The following is a 19,829-nucleotide window of genomic DNA, read 5'->3' as shown; positions in this document are numbered from 1 at the left end:
CTTCTAAACCAAAGGATTCCTAAGCACTGTACAAATTGAGAGACAATTTCATTAATTTTGAAGTGCAACCACTTAGAGGTGAAACAAGGCACTTGTTTAATAGCATACAACAAATCGGCTTAGGACAGAAAGTGAAGAATCACAAATTCAGAAACATTTTAGTTAGTTGGCTTTTAATTGCTCCTCTTGGAATTTGGCCAGGACACTGGGATTATGTTCATACTTTTGCAAAAATATCACTGAATTTTTTATGATTGCAAGGGGTCAAGACCTTGGTTTTGCACTAATACAAGAGACAGTCTCTCTACAACAGCATAGTGCCTATAAAACTGTGCTGGGACATTGATTCAGTACTTAATTAGAGACAAGAATGTATCAACATCACTTCCTGCAGTACCTGAATGTTTATTAGCAGTTTCCCGTTCAAGCACTGAATTGAATCATAAGAACGTCAGGACATAAGAATGGCCATACTGGGTCAGACCAATGGTCCATGTATCCCAGTATCCTGTCTTTAGATGGTGGCCAGTGCCCAATGCTTCAGAGAGAATGAACAGAACAGGGCATTTCTCAAGTGATCCATCCTCTGTTGTCCAGCCCAAGATTCTGGCAGTCTGATGTTTAGGGACACCCGGATCATGGGGGTGCATCCCCAACCATCTAGGCTAATAGCCATTAACTTATTTAAATCTCTTTGAACACAGTTATAGATTTGGCCTTCAGAACTTCCCGACAATGAATTCTACAAGATGACTCTGCGTTGTGTGAAGAAGTACTTCCTTATGTTTGTTTTAAGCCTTCTGCCTATTAATTTCATTAGGTGACTCCCTGGTACTTGTGTTATGTAGAGGAGTAAATAACACTTCCCTTTAACCCTATTTAGTCCGTGAATTTTGAAATAGTACATCATATGGGTGGTGTGATTGTATGAAAGTATATTTTAGTGTAAAGCAATCCAGTGATATTCATAAAGCAACATTACGGAATTAAGTTGTCTGGGTGTCGTGTATGCAAGAACATTTTATGCCACTAATGTATGACTTTCTTTCAGTTAGATAGAATATATACTTTCCGTTCCACTTTCATTGCTATTTGATTCCCATATCAGTTGTCTTCAAGTATTCTAACTAACTCTAGGTCCCCGAAATGTATTTAAATGCACATTTCCTAAGGCAGTTAGAAAAATCTCATGCACTATGCAGGGACATCAGGCCTCAGCACCTCTCCCTAACTTAGGGTGACCAAATGTCCCAATTTTATAGGGACAGTCCCGATTTTGGGGTCTTTTTCTTATATAGGCTCCTATTACCCTCCACCCCCTGTCCCAATTTTTCACATTTGCTGTCTGGTCACCCTACCCTAACTCCATACCACATGGATGGGGGAGACACAAAGCAGGGCCTGCCAGAAATAGAGCCAGCCGCTGGGAGCTGCAGGGACAATAGTCAACAGAACATGACCCAGCTGGAGCCCCTTGCCCTACACCCTGTGACATCAGTAACATCACAATGACATCAGTAAAGGGCTTTTACCATTTGAACTCTAGGCATTATTTTCTCTTTGCAAATTGGTTGTTTGTTCCAACCACCTCTTGCCATTCAGCCTCTCCCCTCTCTCTTCCCTTTGCAAGGTTCACTCTCTTTCTGGCCTGGTCTACACTGGGGGGGGATCAATCTAAGTTAAGCAACTTCAGCTATGTGAATAACGTAGCTGAAGCTGACATACTTAGACCTACTCACTGCAGTGTCTTCACTGCGGTGAGTTGAGAGTTGCTGCTCCCCCATCGACTCTGCCTGCGCCTCTCGTGGCAGTGGAATACAGGAGTCGACGGGAGAGCACTCGGGGGTCGATTTTTCGCGTCTAGACTAGACGCAATAAGTTGATTCCCGGCGGGTAATGCAGACATACCCTCTTCTATCTTCCATGCTCTTCTCCTTTCTCTTCTCTCCATATCTCCCATTTTTTCCCTCCCTCAATATCCCTCTTTTGTTTCCTTGCTTTGCCTCCCACTTGTTCCTATTACCCACTCTTGAATTCAGTGGGAATTTTCCCATGGGCTTTGTACCAGCCCCTTAGTCCAATTACTGCTGCATCTTTGATATCACCTAAATTCCCTTTTTCCTCAATTTCCCCATGATCAAGAACCTTGTCCATGCCTGGAGCAATCCCCTCTAGCCTCCCCATTTCTCAGCTATCTCCCTCCCCCACCCACATCTGCAGTCTAACCAAACCACTACTGCGAAAGTCATACTCCTCGCCAGCCACTGTATCACAATCTCAGTCTCTGAGTCATATCAAATTAAAACTCCTCACCTCACCTTACATAATCTTTCTCCATTTACTGTTCATTTCCCATTCCTTAACTTCTCTCAATTCCCTCTTGCAAGTCAAATTCTGCTGTCAGTTACACCTAGAGTAATCCCATTGATTTCAATATCTAGTTTATTAAGAGACCCGGAATGTCTTTACTGTACATCTTTAACAGCACTAAGCACATTGTCAGCACTTAAATAAATAATGATAGCCATGCATCTGAAATTTTAGGAGAGCTTTATGAGGTTGTACATTATTTTCGATGGGAGAGACACATGCTTTCACACCATTTGACTGCTTTTTTACAAATGTCAGGATGTCCTTGATATAAAGGGACGTGTTATATTGTCTGGCTGTTAAGAGAATATTTGCTAAGTTTTTGGTTGATTTATCCATACTAACCACCACTGCATCATTAAATGCACAAAGCTATTGTACACAAAATTTCCCAACCCTCTAGAATTGATTGTACATGGCAATCTTTTGAAATATAATTTGAACCCATATTTGAGGAAATAAATCTTTTCTTTTAAAAGTGCTGCTGTTTTAATAGCACTGAAGATACCATCGAACAGGGGATGAATAGGATTTGAGCAGAGCAAGTCAAACTAATGTAAGCTATTCCCCCCCACCACAGGCTTTTTGGCTATATAACTATTAACAATCACGCCACAGTGGTTTTCACAATAAAGTCTCTAGGTTTGGAAAGAAGTAGTGACATTCATTTTATTTTTAAAGACCATTCTTTATTTCCCAGGTGTGATGGGGGAATATGAGCCGAAAATTGAGGTCCATTTTCCTTACACAGTTACAGCTGCTAAGGGAACTACCGTTAAGATGGAGTGCTTTGCGTTGGGCAAGTAAGTACATATTCTTCCATAATTAGACACCATTGTTTATTAAAATGTGACATCTAATTTTTGGTTCAGTTATTTTGCAGGGTTTCATTTTCATAGAAACTCCTTGGTGCATATACCAAGTTTTTATAAGACAGCTAAGTGGGAATTGACTAAGTAACCAATTATGAATTCCCTACCTAGCCATTCCTACAGACAATAATATATACAAGTTTAAAATGTGCTGGTTCGACATAAAAAGTTAAGTTATTTTAAATGAAAAGAAAAAAATTGTCATCTGTATTCTTCTATTTACCACACATTTTCCCTCTGCTACTTTTTCACTGCTTGCTAGCACATATCAGGCTATATAATTCCAGTGGTGTTTGTTATTGGTTTTTTGTCTTGTGTTGATTTTCCCCTGCAAAATCTCTTAATTGAAAAGAAAACAAGATTATTGTGTAGTTACCTGTTCCAACCTGGGACATAGATTCTAAATAGAAACAATAAAATAATGTTCCAAATATCCTAAGAATCTAATATATATAATTATAATAATATATGAGCCCAGGATTACTTTGCATCCTCTAACTAACCTAATGGCAGTATCATCTATTTCCCTGTAAAACCTCTAATTCATGATGATATCAGTCATCTTAGTTATAACAGACCCACTAGCACTGCCAAAGTTCTGGATTTAATATCTCACCTTGGCTAGAATTTCGTATGCAGGTCAATAGAATGGTTAATAAGGAAACGAGGGTATTTAGTTTTAAAAAATATTAAGACTTTGCAGTTTTATAGCTCCTTTCATGAAGAATAAGATTGCCGCAAGGTACTTTTTTGATGGTACAGGATGAAGTTCATAATGTTATTAAAGGAAATGCAGTTTTTGCCAGAAGTAAAGTGAGGCTGGGATAATATAAGATCAGACAGAGCAGAAAAGCACTGTCCATAACTCAGAGAAAGCATCTTCTATTTCTCTCTCTCTTTCTCTCTCTCTCTATACATAGTGACAAACGCAGATAGACATGGATAGATATCGCAAAATGTTTGATAATTACTCACTGTAATAATCTCACTGAGTGTGTGTGCGCGTGTGTACATTTATGCATGTGTACACCACTGGCTACTACTGAATGGAATCAGAACTGCTTATCTGTGTGTTACAGCCTTTTTGCTCCATGTAGCATCACAGAAGAGACAATTCTCAGTTGTAATGAATGTCTAGATAATTCTTTATTCAGGCTGCTGAATGCCAACTGTCCTTTCTGGCTTTCTAATTCATAAATCATTTACCCACATAGGGCGTCTTTTAATCCTGGCCAGAATTCAGCAATAATGAAAGGATTGCTAAATATACTACACTTTACACTCCTACAGCTAAACCAAGCTTCTCCTGTAACTCTAGTGGTAGGCCCTTAGCTTTTGGAATACAGTAGAACCCCCTCAGAGTTACAAACATCTTGGGAATGCACCGTCTACACTCATGTCTACCTTACCTAAGGCTTACCATCCCCTGATGATCACTTAGGCAAGCCTAATTTCCTTCAGGCCCCCAGTGTATGTCTCTGTCAACAACTGCCTCCCTCTCACTGCCAGAGTCCTTTTGATCATGTGTTCCAGGGTGTTTTCATGTCCAACATTGTCTCTTAATAACCCTAAAGTATTTACCAATGGGTGGTTTATCTTGAGACATTGTACTCCTTCTTATTTGTTTTTCCCTGACAATCCCCCTATTACTAAACCAACATATTCAGACAGTAAATATCCTGATAACATATAGTATTCATGAATTATTACAGAGCAGCTTCACTTCTATTACAGTTTAGAACTATCTCCATTCATATTCATATTTCAGAGCAAGGTATTGCATTTTGTTTTCTTTTCAGTAACTTTGTCAAATTTGTGCATAGTTACTAATCACGATACTTAGCACTTTGGATAGATTGTCTTTTTAGAACATTGTACACACCTGGACAAACTAAGCATTTACATCGGAATTGGGATCAGCTGGTTTGAGAAATCTTACCAATCTGGAACACTATTTTTCTGTTTTGTTTTGCTTAATCCTAGAGTACGAAAGATATCTCAAGGAGTGTTTTTCAGTTAGGATCTGTAGCCTCCAGATGTGCTCAACATGGGCCTAATTCTGTTGGTGCTGTGCAGCCTCCACTATCATTGAAATCAATTGTATTCAGTGAATGTTGAAGGTTTTCATAAGTTTAGCCTCCATATAGGTGAAAGCAATGGTTTGGAGAGCAAATACTTTGGGATGAAGTATGCAGAGTAAGTAATTTGCTATATGTTTTACACTATGGACCTCAAGGAAGAAGATGATTGGGTGGTGGAGTGGGGGATGCAACAACTCTAGTGAGATTTCCCGAAACACTGAGACAGATGAGGAAGACTGCAGCTCTCCAGAGACCTGGGCCTGGTCCACACTAAGCCCCCAGTTCGAACTAAGATACGCAACTTCAGCTACGTGAATAACGTAGCTGAAGTCGAAGTATCTTAGTTCGAACTTAAAGGTACTTACCGCGGGTCCACACGTGGCAGGCAGGCTCCCCTGTTGACTCTGCCTACTCCTCTCGCAGAGCAGGATTACCGGCGTCGACAGCGAGCACTTCCGGGATCGATTTATCACGTCTAGACAAGACACGATAAATCGATCCCAGAAGATTGATTGCTGGCCGCCGAACCAGCGGGTAAGTATAGACGTACCCCTGGTGGCTCCAGACATTCTTGCATCTGCAGTACTAACTACCTTTCTGCAGTGTTAATAGTTGGCAACCAGACTCCTGTAGTCTCTTGACTACCTTAGAAACAATAACCATTATGTATTTTTTGAAAAATTCTTGCTGGAACCAAAATTTAATTGCTGACTATCTCTGAGTCGATTATCATCTTCCCAGCAAAGAGGATGCATACAAAGTGTAGTCTCTTACAATAGACACTAACAAAGAATAAAAGCTTCTCTGAATATCTTTCGTCCTGAATCCCAAGATTTAATAACCTCTCTCAAACAAGTCAGGGGATGTTCAGGTAACCACACAAGGAGAAATAAGGCTGACAGCAGATGCTTTAATTACCCCATGACATTTAACATTTGGTGTTAACCTGTAACAACAACAAAAACCCTGCACCATCAAGCAGTTTAAGATTATCTAATAAGCCACCCCCATCTGCTAATACAGTAAGGGACAGATATTTTTATTGTGCACATTCCTTATCGTGCTTTCACAGCCATTAGCACACAACCAGATCAGCTGTGCTGAGACTGCTTTTGACCAGATACGGCAATAATTATATGAATGACATTTTGGGCCTCATCTGACACCTGTAGGCAGAGGGGGGAGTTAAAAAGGCATCACATTCTCTGTTCCTTTTCATTTCCCCCCATCTCTTATTCCTGGTAGTTTTCACAAATCTTTTCCTGTTGCACTCCATCAAATGCTCATTAGGGAACTGAGGTTGTAAGTTCTTTTTTTCTGCTTTTTTGCATTCTTAGTGCAAATAAAGAAACACTAGTTACTACCAGTCCTTAAACCAGTGCGCTCCTGTTTTTCCTCATGCTTTAGCTTAGCTGTCTCAGATGGTTGCTCTTCTGTTGCATTGTAACTGTGAAAATGACAAATATTCCTGAGAGATTTCCTGCGGTAGGCAATTGCAAGTACTCCTGAAAGCCTGGTCTTTAGTTACAGAGTAATGATTTATTAATAGTGTTTATTTGGAACTGCCAGTCACTAAGGGCTGTTGGAATTTAAAAAAAATGGAGCGGTGCTGCATTTGTCGATCAAACTAAAATCAAATGACTTAATTGCTTGATCGACAAGGTCTCAGGGAAGGATTCAGTCCCTGGGCCAAGCAGTCAATAGGGGGAAACTGCAATGGGGATCTGGGACATGATTATCAATGCCAGTTATTGGTGGCCTTTCCTATAGTGAGGAATTATCCTATATGGGTACCAGAGAGAAATGACTCAATGTTTCCTGTTATTATTAATCATTTATATAGTGTTGTGCCTAGAAGCTCTACTCATGGACCAGGACACCATTGTGCTAGGCCAGGGGTTGGCAACCTGTGGCTCTTTGGCTGCCCACTTGCGGGCAGCTGGTTTTTGAGGGTGTGTGAGATGCAGGCTCTGGCCAGGAGGCGCTTACCACAGGCGGCTCCCGGCCAGCGGAGATCTGGCATTACATCGCTCCCAGAAGTGGCTGGCTGCTGCTGGCATGTCTTTGGCACTCTTTGTGGGGAGGAGGGCAGCAGGTCTCCCTGCCATGCCCGCGCCTGCAAGCACCACACTCTCAGCTCCCATTGGCTGGGAACTAGCCAACGGGAGCTGTGAGGACGGTGCTGGGGGCACTGCACGGAGCTGCCTCCCCCCCAACCAGGGACGCGCAGAGACGTGCCAGCAGCCAGCCACTTCCGGGACTAGAAGGCTGCACTGCAGGCCGGGAGCCGCCTATGGTAAGTACCTCCCAAGCAGAGCCTACACTTTGCACCCCCTCCTGCACCCTAACTCTCTGCCCCAGGTCAGAATCCCCTCCTGCATCCAAACTCCCTCCCAGACCCCACACTGCCTCCTATACCCCAAGCCCCTGCCCCAGCCCGGAGCCCCCTCCTGTTTATATTCAAATTCAAGTGGCAGAAGTTGCATTACAAGTATTGGTGAGTAGTAATAACTTTAATATGTTCAATTATTATTAGATAAATTCTAACTCTACAAGTAGCTTTGCATGTGATGTGGCTCTCGAAATATTTTGGTCAAAGACAAAAACAAAAATATGGCTCTTCTTCTTTGAAAGGTTGCCGACCCCTGTGCTAGGCTCTGTACAAACAGAACCAAAGACAGTCCCTGTCCTAAAGAGCTAAAAATCTGTCTAAGATGACAGATGGATACAAGAGTCAGGAAAAAAGGTTTTCATCTACATGCTGCATGTTAATGAATGTATTTTGCTTTAGTGTGTTTTTTCAACTTCTGCTGAGAATGATTCACTTTAGTGAAACAAGTTTCATTTATTGCATGCATGACATCACATCTCCTGTACAGGACACCTTTGTGTTGTGATTACCGCCACAATTAATGAAAATACATCTGGTCCCTGATCTTTCTATAGTTATGCCATTTTAATTCTTCACTTCAGTTCTTTCACTGCTTTTTACACAATAGCTGATCAAAATTATCTGCTTGAAAAGTTTTTTTCTGACTAACTATGGCCTTAAAAGACAAAAAAAAAAAATCCAGAACTTTTCACACACAAAATGTCCAACATCTGCCAAATTTTCTATTTTATTCACTAGTTACCATAACATTTTTGCTATATTTTTATAATTGATATGTGTGATGGGTTTGGTCACAGAGACCTCCTTGGGACTGTCACATGATGTGCTGAAATTACCTCTGAGCCTGTTTTCCAAGCCAGCTTGGGACTTCAGAACCCTGCCTTGTTGATCCAGACATGCTAGCCTGCTGCAACCCAGACCCAGAGTCTGGTCCAGGCCCCCAAAGCTGCAGACTTAACTGAAAACATCTCAGCAGGTTACTTGTATCCAGCACCCAGACACCCAGTTCCCAGTGGGATCCAAACCCCAAATAAATCTGTTTTACTCTGTATAAAGCTTATACAGGGTAAATTCATCAATTGTCCACCTTCTATAACAGTGATAGAGAGATATGCACAGTTGTTTGCTCCCCCAGGTATTAATCACTTACTCTGAGTTTATTAATAAACAAAAGTGATTTTATTAAGGATAAAAAATAGGATTTAAGTGGTTTCAAGTAATAACAGACAGAACAAAGTAAGTCACAAAGCAAAATAAAACAAAACACGCAAGTCTAAGCCTAATACATTAAGAAACTGATTACAGGTAATATCTCACCTTCAAAAATGTTCCAATAAGCTTCTTTTACAGACTAGACTCCTTGCTAGAATGGGCCCAATTCTTTTCCCTGATACAGTCTTTGTTAGCTTCAGCAGACATCTCAAGTGGTAAGCAGGGGTTTTCCCCTTTGTCCTGCTTCACCTCTTCCCCTTTGTCCTGCTCCACCCCCTTTTATAGCTTTGGCATGAGGCAGGAATCTTTTGTCTCTCTGGGTCCCCACCCCTCCTTCTAAATGGAAAAGTACAAGATTTAAGACGGATTTCATTATCAGGTGACCTGATCACATGTCACTGTAAGACCCCTAGTCTCCATTCTTCCTGGGTTGGCCCACACATACACAGAAAGCCTTGCAGGTAAATAAACCATTTACAACCAACTGTCATAGTCAGTGGAAGCCATCAAGATTGTAAACCACTGTTAACGGCCCATGCTCTGCATAATTACAATAGGACCTCAGAGTTATACTTCATATTTCTAGCTTCAGATACAAGAATGATACATGCATACAAATAGGTGGAATATATTCAGTAGGTTATAACTTTTGTTATGATACCTTACAAGAGACCTTTTGCATAAAGCATATTCCAGTTACATCATATTCACACTCATAAGCATATTTCCATAAAACATATGGAGTGCAATATCACAATATGTTTATTAAAATCATGTTCAAAATTGTTATTGAACATTTTCATTTGCTTAAAACACAAACTTTAATAAAAATGGGTCCATTTCAAGCTTTGAAAAATGTAACATTTTGAAATTTCTGTAAAACAGAGTTCTTGTTTTTCAACCAGAACTAAGTTAACACTTCCTTTTAGGAAGCACAGTTTTCACTACCCCACATAAATATAAATATCTATTGTTGTGTTCAAAGTCAAGTCAATTTCTGGCACTAACCATGCTTTTACCTGGTTATCACTTATAGTATAATAATCCAATCTGACCCTCCCTCTCTCTAACTAGTCCATCTATTGCCTATTTAAATTGACATGAATTAATTTTATTATGTAGATCTGCTACACAACGGTCACTTGTTTTATTTTGCGGTTGGTTTGTTGTAAAGAAAATGTGCCTTTCCCAAGTGACAGATTTGTGCATGGATTGAAGTATTCGTGACATTTTTGAATGGCTCTGTCTTTCAGTTCACGGTCTTCTCAGAATTACTCTGGTCCTGCCACTTGTAGTAGGATTTCATCTTCTACATTTTTTCTTAAGTATCATTGGCTTACAGGAATATTTCAAATTAACAAGCTCCTCCAGTTCTTTGCCCTCATACTTTTTCAAATTGAAGGATTCAGGTGGGCTTTATTTTACTCCATTTTTATCAAAGATTTTCTTGTTTTTTGGACTCCACATAATAGGAGTGTAACAAGCAGATGTGCCGCCCTTTATATCCTGGCCCTAGACACATGATCTGGATGAAGATTACATGAAGAGGGCTTCCAGTGGCTGCTGTCACAGAGAGCATCCCCAAGTTTAGCATTTTTCCAACATTGTAGTACATCTATTTTGTCAATGTGAGTTCAATGCTAGGATTTTGGCACAGGACTTGAAAGCAGTAGATAGAAGAAGTGAGTTTTTAGAAAGTGCCTTGAGGAGAGCAAGGTTGATGGTACAAATACTGACAGAGAACTAGGTTTACCCAAGCTGATATATACAGAGAAGTAAGTTATACCCTTCTGCATAGAATCACAGCACTGGAAGGGACCTCGAGAGGTTATCTAATCCAGTCCCCTGCATTCATGGCAAGACTAAGAATCATCTAGACCATCTAGGTGTTTGTCTAATCTGCTCTTAAAAATTTCCAATGATGGAGATTCCACAACCTCCCTAGGCAATTGATTCCAATGCTTAACCACCCTGACAGGAAGTTTTTCCTAATGTCCAACCTAAACCCCCCACCTGTTCATGCTCTCTGTATGTGTGTATATATATCTCCTCAATATAAGTTCCACTCTATATGCATCCGAAGAAGTGGGCAGTAGCCCACAAAAGCTTATGCTCTAATAAATTTGTTAGTCTCCAAGGTGCCCCAAGTACTCCTGTTCTTTTTGCGGATACAGACTAACACGGCTGCTACTCTGAAACCTGAGTTTGCTAGTCTGCCTTCTTGATATCCATTGTTTTTATTCTCCCACCTACCATTCCTTAGAATCACAAACTCTGCCATTTCATGATCACTTCCACCCAAGCTGCCTTCCACTTTCAAATTATCAACCAGTTCCTCCCTATCTGTCAAAATCAAATCTAGAACAGTCTTTTCCCTAGTAGCTTTCTCCACCTTCTGAAATAAAAATTGTCTCCAATACATTCCATGAACTTGCTGTGTAATCTGTGCCCTGCTGTGTTATTTTCCCAACAGACGTCTGAGTAGCTGAAGTCCCCCATCACCACCAAGTCCTATGCTTTGGATTATTTTGTTACTTTTTTAAAAAAAGCCTGATCCACCTCTTCTTCTTGGTTAGGTAATCTGTAGTAGACCCCTACCTTGAGCATGGACCCTGTCCCCCCTAGGGAGAAGCATGCCAAAGATGTACAAGTGGCAGTGCTACTATTTGCCTTCACTCAGAGTTTTTTCTACAAGGAAGCAATGTGTTGACTGCTTTGTTTCCACTTCCCAAGATCACCACTTTTCCTGCAAGCTTGAAATGCTGAAAAGTGAAGCACCTACTCACCATCTATGAGCAACAGACTCCAATCTAAATTCTAAATATTAGGTGATATGGCTCTGGGTTGATTTGAAACCTTTACAACACATTTTTTTTTAAATTGTAATAATTCATAGCCTCCCCCAATCCATACCATTAGACATATGCAAAGCTTTCCCAGACAGTTTGGGAATCAAGACAGTCATTTGCATATGCTCTCAAAGATGCACAAGTATCGCTGGATGCAATCCCCTTCCCTGTAGCATGGGTGTTGTTTATCGCAGCTGGTTGATCCCTGGGGAGGTTTACTTGCAGGAGGTGGGGTTTTATTTTGTAATTCTGGCATTTTGAGCTTGCGCTCTCTCTCTCCATGCTTTCAGTCATCCAACTCCAACAGTCTCCAATCTGCAGCTTCTTCCGCTGCCTGTTTCTCTTCACCTGCTGCCTGCTCTCTCTCGTAGGCATTCTTCTCATTCTTTTTCCAGTTTCACCATCTCCAGTCTGGCCCCAATGAGCTGAATGGCTGCCTCACTGAGGACTGTGCCAGGCTGGTACCCCGTCACTGGGCGGTTGCAGTCAAGCCTGCACTCCCTACAGCACCAATCCTTCCCGAGGGATCTGGCTGCTGTACGTGTAACTTATCTGGTTCCATGAGCATAAACACCATTTCCTCGACATTTTTCCCTGTAGCTGCTAATGCACGACCAGTACACAGCTGCTCAAATTTTAACTTAGTCAGTTTGGAATATGTGTCGTGTTTGTGTGTTCATTTTGCACTGTCTTTTGTTCTATTTCCTTCTCCTGAAATAAAGAAACAGTAAATATCAAAATGTAACTATTTTCTTTCCTGTTTCCAACCTTATTACTTTTAAATCTTTAGGTTATATGTATCAGTATACTTTGTAAGTGTCTTGAGCGTGAATTTTGGTTAGCTCATAAACTGCCGCTTACACCACTTTGACACTTTTCGGAATTAACTGAGGAGTGAATCCCTACCACCTACTCAGAGCAGGAGAGAGCCTTGTCTATGCCCACCAGGGGAAATCCTCTCTAACTACCAAGTGCTGGCAACACAAGCACTCTGCTCCAGGATTCACAAGCCCCACTCATTCCCAATGCAATCTAGCAATTTACACACCCCACTTTGTTACGTTTGAGTGTCTTATCATCTGGACACTCTCAGCATTCCCCGATCCACTGCTTCCATGGAGACAGGGCACTCCACTTCACTGGTTTCACCTCCATTCAACACTCTCTTGAGTATAAGGCACTTAAATGTGTCTGTAGTAAAACCAAATTGAAGTTTATTTGACAGAGCTTGAGATAAAGATTCAAATAAAAGCAAGTAAAAGGATTTGGAGACAAAAGGTTATAGGTAAAAGACAAACACAGAACACAACCTGTAGGCTATAATTATTAACAAGTTTCTTTCCTGTCTAAGAATGTATTCCTTACCCAATGGCCAGTCCTTACTGAACTTGTCCAGTCCAGAAAACTGGGTTCCACCTGTCATGAGACATTTCCGTTGGTAGAGTATTTCCTCCATAATGGATAATGTCTTATGCCCTTTCTTCTTATCTTATGTAGTTACAGACTAATGTCTCTTAGCCCAGGGGGTTCCCTATTCAGGACGTTCCTTGTGGTTCTTTTGTCTTTGTAAATGCTCAAACCTGCATCTGGTCCAGACAGTAAACAGTGGCTTGGTAAGGCTTCATGGCTGTCCATTGTTCTCAGTGTTGCTTGACTCAGGTCTGAGACTCCCCCACCTTGGGTGACAAGTTTTACTTACAACAGTTTTGGAACACAATATCCTACATGTTACATAACTCTAAAATTGTTTCTCCTACCAACACCTCACAATAACCATGAAAATCAACTAGTTCTTAGCTTTTGGCAGAGACCACACACAACCCTCTTTGGTGAAACATTGAGAAGATGGTCAGACGCAGGGGCAAATATACCCATCGAGGCATGCCTGTGTCACAGTGGTCCCAAAGCTGGGAACGGTGACAAAGAATTGCTTTGATGGGAAAAAGTTTCATGCATCCTTTTTTTCATTGCAGTTGGTTTCATACCATACAGATCAGCAGATAGAGAATTCAGTCAATAGGAACCAAAAAGAATAGTGCTGACAGCTAAATTATTTTACATCCAGTATATTTGTTTCTCTATATTGGTGGGTGATTGTATTACATTAGTGCTATGTCTGCACATCAGTAACAGCTATGCAGTATTTCAATATTCTTTGTAAAGTACTGGTATAGGACACATTATTGATACAAGTGATGTCAGGGCTCTGTATCTTTTGTGTGAAATATTCTTAGTTAGCAGTCAGAATAAAATAGAGATATTGACTACCTTTTAGTATTGAGTTATGATGAGGCTATTATGATAGCAGCATCATTCATACCTCTGCAGTTAATGTTGCTTTAGTAATTCCATCATAAACTCTATTTTTGAGATTTATAGCTCAGTCTTAAACATTCATTCCATCTGTAATTTGGTCTGAAAGATTTCAGCCACACAGTCCATTTTTAAATCATGTTTTCTAAATGAGATAAAAATAAAATAAATTTTTACTCACACAGGAGAATGGATTTCAGCAATTAATAGTCCCAAGCATGATCCAAAATGTTCATAGTATTTTGAAATACAAAATTCTTTGATTTGATTCTGATTAGCAAAACTTCTTCTGATTCTAAACCTAGACAGTAATTAGAAAAGAGAATTCCATATCCCAACCAGGTCCCTTAGAGTTCATGACTGAGATCAGTTTCACTTTGTCTGCTTCTTGCATATGGAGCAGGGTAATGTGTGTATGTCTGGGGGTAAGAGCTGCAGAGTGTACATAGGGGTACAGTGGGGAGAGGAGTGGCAGGAAGTCGAGAAACCCTCCAACCAACTACATTAGGAAGTGCTCCCTCCCATCTGTCATGGAGCGTGGGGAAATAGCTGGGTGCTTTGAAGGACTCTGCATTCCCTGCTTCTGCCATGGGAGCAGGCAATACAGCTACCCATCAGTCCTAGCTGAGGAATGTGGGGGCACATGTGGTGGTCATCTCTCCATAAGGCAACTCCCTCTCTCTTACATCCTTTTCAGCTCTGGAGTCAACCAGTGCCCCCTGGAAGATCAGGAAGTCATTTTCCTCTGCCACCTTTGGTAAGACAAAGTGAGGAGGGGCACTACTACTAAAAAGGGAGGAGAAGGTGAAGTAACCAGGAGATGGTGAGGTTCAGACCATGTGGTCTCCCCATGAATAATTCCATTTTTCAGGAACTACAGGGTGGAGAGGTGTGGAGGTTAGAAGGAGATGAGGAGCTGGATTGGGATTTAGGGTGAGAGAGAGAGTTGATGGATGACAGGATTGGAATAGAAGATATTGAGAGGTGCTGGGGATCTGTCTGGAGATTTGAAGGTCATGGATCAAAAGGAGCAAGGAAGGATTGGGAGATACTGGGGTAGCCATATTGTATCTCAAGCCCAGCTACTAGATGGGCCACTCGTCTAATTTGAAATTTGCACTGATGTCTGGCCAGCACTTGGCAAACAATGTAATTGGTGCAAGAGTGGGATCAGCTTCCAGAAAGGAGGAAAATGTGAACTATTCAGGGAGTTCATCCCTGCTCCAGCTTCCCTGAGGGTTTGTGATGGGGGGGTTCACCCCACACTCTCCCCAGAGGGGTTAAGGGAAGCCAGATGGGCCAATTAAACTTTTAGGCTATAAGATGGGAGAATTAAGGCTGTGAGGAAAGCCCGAGTTAAAGGAAAGGGCACTTGTGTAGAAATAGACGGGGCTTCTGTAAAGCAAGGAAACTCATAGGAAAAAGGGGTTCTGCAGTCAGTCCCTGGAGAAAGGGAGCTGTGTTTGGAGCTACAAAGGCAAGTAGCCTACAGTTACTCCCGGGGAAGAGGGAGTTGTGAGGCTGGCAAACCCAGAGAGGCGGGGAGAGCTAGAAGGTAAGGAAATGGCTCAGGAAAAGACAGTAAGGTCCAGGAGGGAACAGACCTTGGATGCTGACTAGAGTGTCCATGAGCTGGAACCTAGAGTAGAGGGCAGGCCCAGGTTCCCCTACAAGCCACTGGGGAAGTGGCACCATAGGGGCAGTGAATAGAAAGAGTGCCAGAGACTGCTAGTGAGAAGAGATTTTGATACCCCAGGAGGGGCAAATATGTATAGTGACCTGACTGGAGGGCCAAGTCATGGAGAAGGAACACCTGAAGTGGCAGAGATTGAGAGAGAGAGTGGTAGGATGGTGTGAAGTGAGCAGCAGAAGGGGGTCCCAGACCTGGAAGGAGTTAATCCCCAGAGTGGCCAGGAGAAGGCGCCCACTAGCGGTGAATGAACCATGTGATAGGGTTCCTCAGGGTTCTGACTTTCATTCCCTTCTTTTCCCCCACTGCACTTTATTTCTGGGTAATCTCATCCATAGACACAAACTCAACGACCATCTCTATGCTGATGACTCACAGATCTACCTCTCTACTGCAGATCTTTCTTCTTCTGTCCATACTAAAACTCTGCCTGTATCTCTGATATCTCCTCATGGATGTCCAGCTCAACTTGGTTAAGCCAGAGCTTTTAATCTTTCCCTCCAAGCCCACCACCTTCCCAACTCCTTTCTGGACCACTGTGGATAACACCAGTATCTTGGCTGTCACTCATCTTGCCTATAAATTGGACGTCATCTTTGGCTTGGAGCACTCTGTAGACCATCACATCCAGGCTATGTCTAAATCTTGCAGATTCTTTCTACATAAAATTGCTGAGATACAGCCTCTCCTATCTTTCCATGCAGCTAAAACTTTTGGCCAGGCTCTTGTCATCTTGCATCTTGATTACTGCAACATAATTTTCTCTGGCCTTGATAAATACAATCTTTCCCCACTCCAGTCCATTCAGATTGCAGCTGCAAAGCTCATTTTCCTAGCCTGCCACTTTGACCGTGTCACTCCTCTCTTTGCATCTCTCCATTGGCTTCCTGTTTTCTATCGTATCAGACATAAGTAACTTGTCTTCACTTGCAAGGTCATGCATTGCATATCCCCACCCTACCTATCATCTCCTATTCACAATTGAAATGTTGACTCTCACCTCCAATTGGCCCATGGGGTCAGCCTCCATCGCCCACTCATTTCAATTTTCAAACAAGCACCTTCATGCTTTCTGCAAAGCTGCACCTAAAGCTTGGGAGGAGAACCCCATAGACAGCTGCAAAACTATCTCATTATCTGCCTTCAAATCCCTCTTTAAAACTCTCCTTTGCCACAGTGCCTACAAAAAAATTGACAACTGTTAGGCCATTGGTACCCTGATACCACCACCTATCATAATGTTTCATTGTTTCCGTGTACTACAGGCACCGGCTTCCTCTGGGCCTGGGAGGTGCTCAACTCCCTACTCTACCCCAGGTCCTGCCCCCACCCTCCCCACTCTTCCAAGTCCCCACCCCCGCTCCGCCTCTTCCTGCCTCTTCCCACCCAGTTCCTCCCCCTCCCCTGAGCTTTCCCTGTCCCCACTCTTCCCCCTTCCTCCCAGAGCCTTCTGCATGCCATAAAACAGCTGATTGCGGCAGGTGGGAGGCACTGGGAGGGAGAGTGAGGAGCTGATCGGCAGGGCCACCGGCAGGCGGGAGGCGCTGGGGGAGGAGGCAGTAGCTGGCTTCTGGTGGGTGCTAAGCACCAGCTAATTTTTTTCCGTGGGTGCTCCAGCACTGGAGCACCTATGGTGTCAGGGACTATGCCGTGTACTCCCCCATCTGTCTATATTCATATTTTGTCTCTTGTCTTATACTTAGATTATAACCATTTGGTGTTGGGGACCATCTTTTTGTTCTGGGTGTGAAGGAAACACTTAGCATTTCCGGCCAATAGCTGTCAGGTCACTGGGCCAGATCCGTGCCTTAGCTCCAACTGGAGGAGTGCAAAGGGGTCATAAACTGGGCAGCTTGAGGGTTCCCCTGCCAAGACTGAATCCTTGGGTGGCCTAAAGCTTCCATAGCTGGCAGTATGATAACCCAGCCTCCCCTGTGTCAGGCATGTGCTGTGGGAGGGAGAGTGTGATCACAGGCCATTACAGTGGGCATAATTTAAAGCAGCCCTGAGGCCGCACTAAATTATGCAGCAGGCTAGACTGGCCCCTGACAGCCTCAGGGATGAAAGAAGAACAAAGGAGGCTCAGAGCCCCTCTTGTTCCCCACCTGTTTCCTCAGCTGTACTGAGCAGAGCTCTGGCCGCAGCCGAGGATCCAGATCAACAGTACTTTGGTACATACTGATGCTAGCATCTGTGATATGCAACAGACCTCACATTTCTAAAGCGAAGACTGATCGGTATGGAACATACTCCAGCCTTATTGGTCTCTTTCCTGGACACTTCCTTGAGATGTGACAAAAGGCATCTGTAGCTTGGTGCCACTTAATCTCGAAGGTTTAGTTTAGAAAGGCTGATGAGGCAGAATCTCTAAAATCATCCAGCAGCATCAGTTTCTCCTCTGACATTTGCTTTTTGAAAGGACTCAGATCATCCTAGTCTTTTCAGTGAACACTGAACAAATCCTGCCTGCTCCCATAATAAGGATAACAAGTGCCACGCGGAGGTACTCTGCCGTATGACATCTTGATTAACCTGTTTCTGTGCACAAGACATGGAGTGCACACTAACCAGTCTCACTTCCTCAGGCTTTCCTGCACTTGTAGTTCAGACAGTCCAGATCACTGCACCAGAAACTCCCTGGGGAAAACAAATTGGAAGAGTTAAGATAGATCACTGCACCAGCCACACATCAAGTTTCTGCTGATGTTGTTTTAAAAAAAAATGGGGGCAAGGGGAAATTCTAAATCGAGAGGCTTTATGGAAATGCAAAGAGTTTGTTTGGGACTTTTAATATCTACTGGCAAATCAGTTACCACTGTATGAAGAATGACAGCCACAATTTGTGACTTGCCAGTGTCCCTAATTTAAATTAAATAGAACAAATGGCTGCCACTATCCCCTTCATTACATAGCTGCAGCATGTTGAGACTAGCAATCCAAGCATGCAGTGCTCAGCCTGAGAGGAAAACCAATTGCATTAAGCTGGAGCATTGTGTGCTGGGACCGTAGTCTACAGCATTGTACCAGTCCATGTTTTTTACTTTTGCCTCCCCTGTTAAATACCTGCTATTATATGGCATATTTCAAAGCTTTACGAGGGAGGTAAATATAATTTCTCCCATTTTAAAGACAGGCAAGCTGAGGCATAGGGAGGTGAAGTGACTTTCCCAAGGTCACACAGTAATCCAGTGGCAGACTCAGGAATAAAATTAAGTTCTCCAGAGTCTCGGTCCTGCTTCTATGTGGCCTGGTCTACACTTAAAAATTAGTTTGACACAGTCACTCAGGGGTGTGAAAAATCCACACCCCTGAGTGTAGTAGCTAACACCTAACACCCAGTACAGATGCAGCTAGCCCATCATAAGAATGCTTCCAGTGACCTAGCATTCCTACACTGACAGAAAAAACCCTTCTACTGATGTAGTCTTTGTCTACAGTATGTCATGTTGGCATAGCAATGGCGCCATGGTAGAATCCCCTCAGTGGTGTAAACATCGTCTTTATCACTCAGTGTTCTGAGCACTTCTTCGGACATTAACATAAATATTTCATATTTAATTGCATTGGATATCCATTTGCATTTAGGGAGTGGAAGTCATGCTTCAAATTCACTGATACAGCATAATCCCACCAGGATTTTGGAAGTTTCTTAGAACTGGATTTATCAGTTGTACGGCCATGATGACTATTCCTGAAGAGACTAGATGCTGATGAGAAGAAAGAGTCTTTTCAAACATAAACCTAGCAGTTTCCATCTCATGTTCCTTACATGAGAAATAGCAATGCCAGGATTTTGCCCTTGGTCAGTATTACCTTTGGCAGATATATGGTGCATGTTTGTCAGACAAATAAACTTCTCTGGGTATGTAAGAGCATTTTGGACTGAGCGGGAGTGAGCCTCCCATCCCAGATCAACTGACTCAAGTTAGCGGGGCTCCTACTAGCGCTCTAAAAATAGCGGTATAGAAAGTGCTTTGAAGTTACAGCTTGGACTGGAGCTCAAGCTCTGAAGTCGGGGGGGAGCTTTAGACCCTGAGCCACAACTTCAAA

General features: G+C 42.5%; 1 protein-coding gene across 3 annotated transcripts in view; it reads left to right on the top strand.

Annotated features, from left to right (window-relative positions):
• Positions 1–19,829, top strand: part of CNTN5 (contactin 5) — a 987,313-nt gene that overhangs the window by 760,376 nt on the left and 207,108 nt on the right. For all 3 annotated transcript variants that reach the window (XM_034758906.1, XM_034758905.1, XM_034758907.1), the window contains one exon: positions 3,071–3,173. In XM_034758906.1, coding sequence (XP_034614797.1) covers positions 3,071–3,173 — 103 coding nt within the window. The remainder of the gene's footprint in view (positions 1–3,070; positions 3,174–19,829) is intronic.

Source organism: Trachemys scripta, chromosome 1 (genome assembly GCF_013100865.1).
Source record: "Trachemys scripta elegans isolate TJP31775 chromosome 1, CAS_Tse_1.0, whole genome shotgun sequence".
Lineage (NCBI taxonomy): Eukaryota > Metazoa > Chordata > Testudines > Emydidae > Trachemys > Trachemys scripta.
The sequence above is the reverse complement of the archived record's forward strand: the minus strand, read 5'-3'. Positions and strand labels throughout refer to the sequence as shown.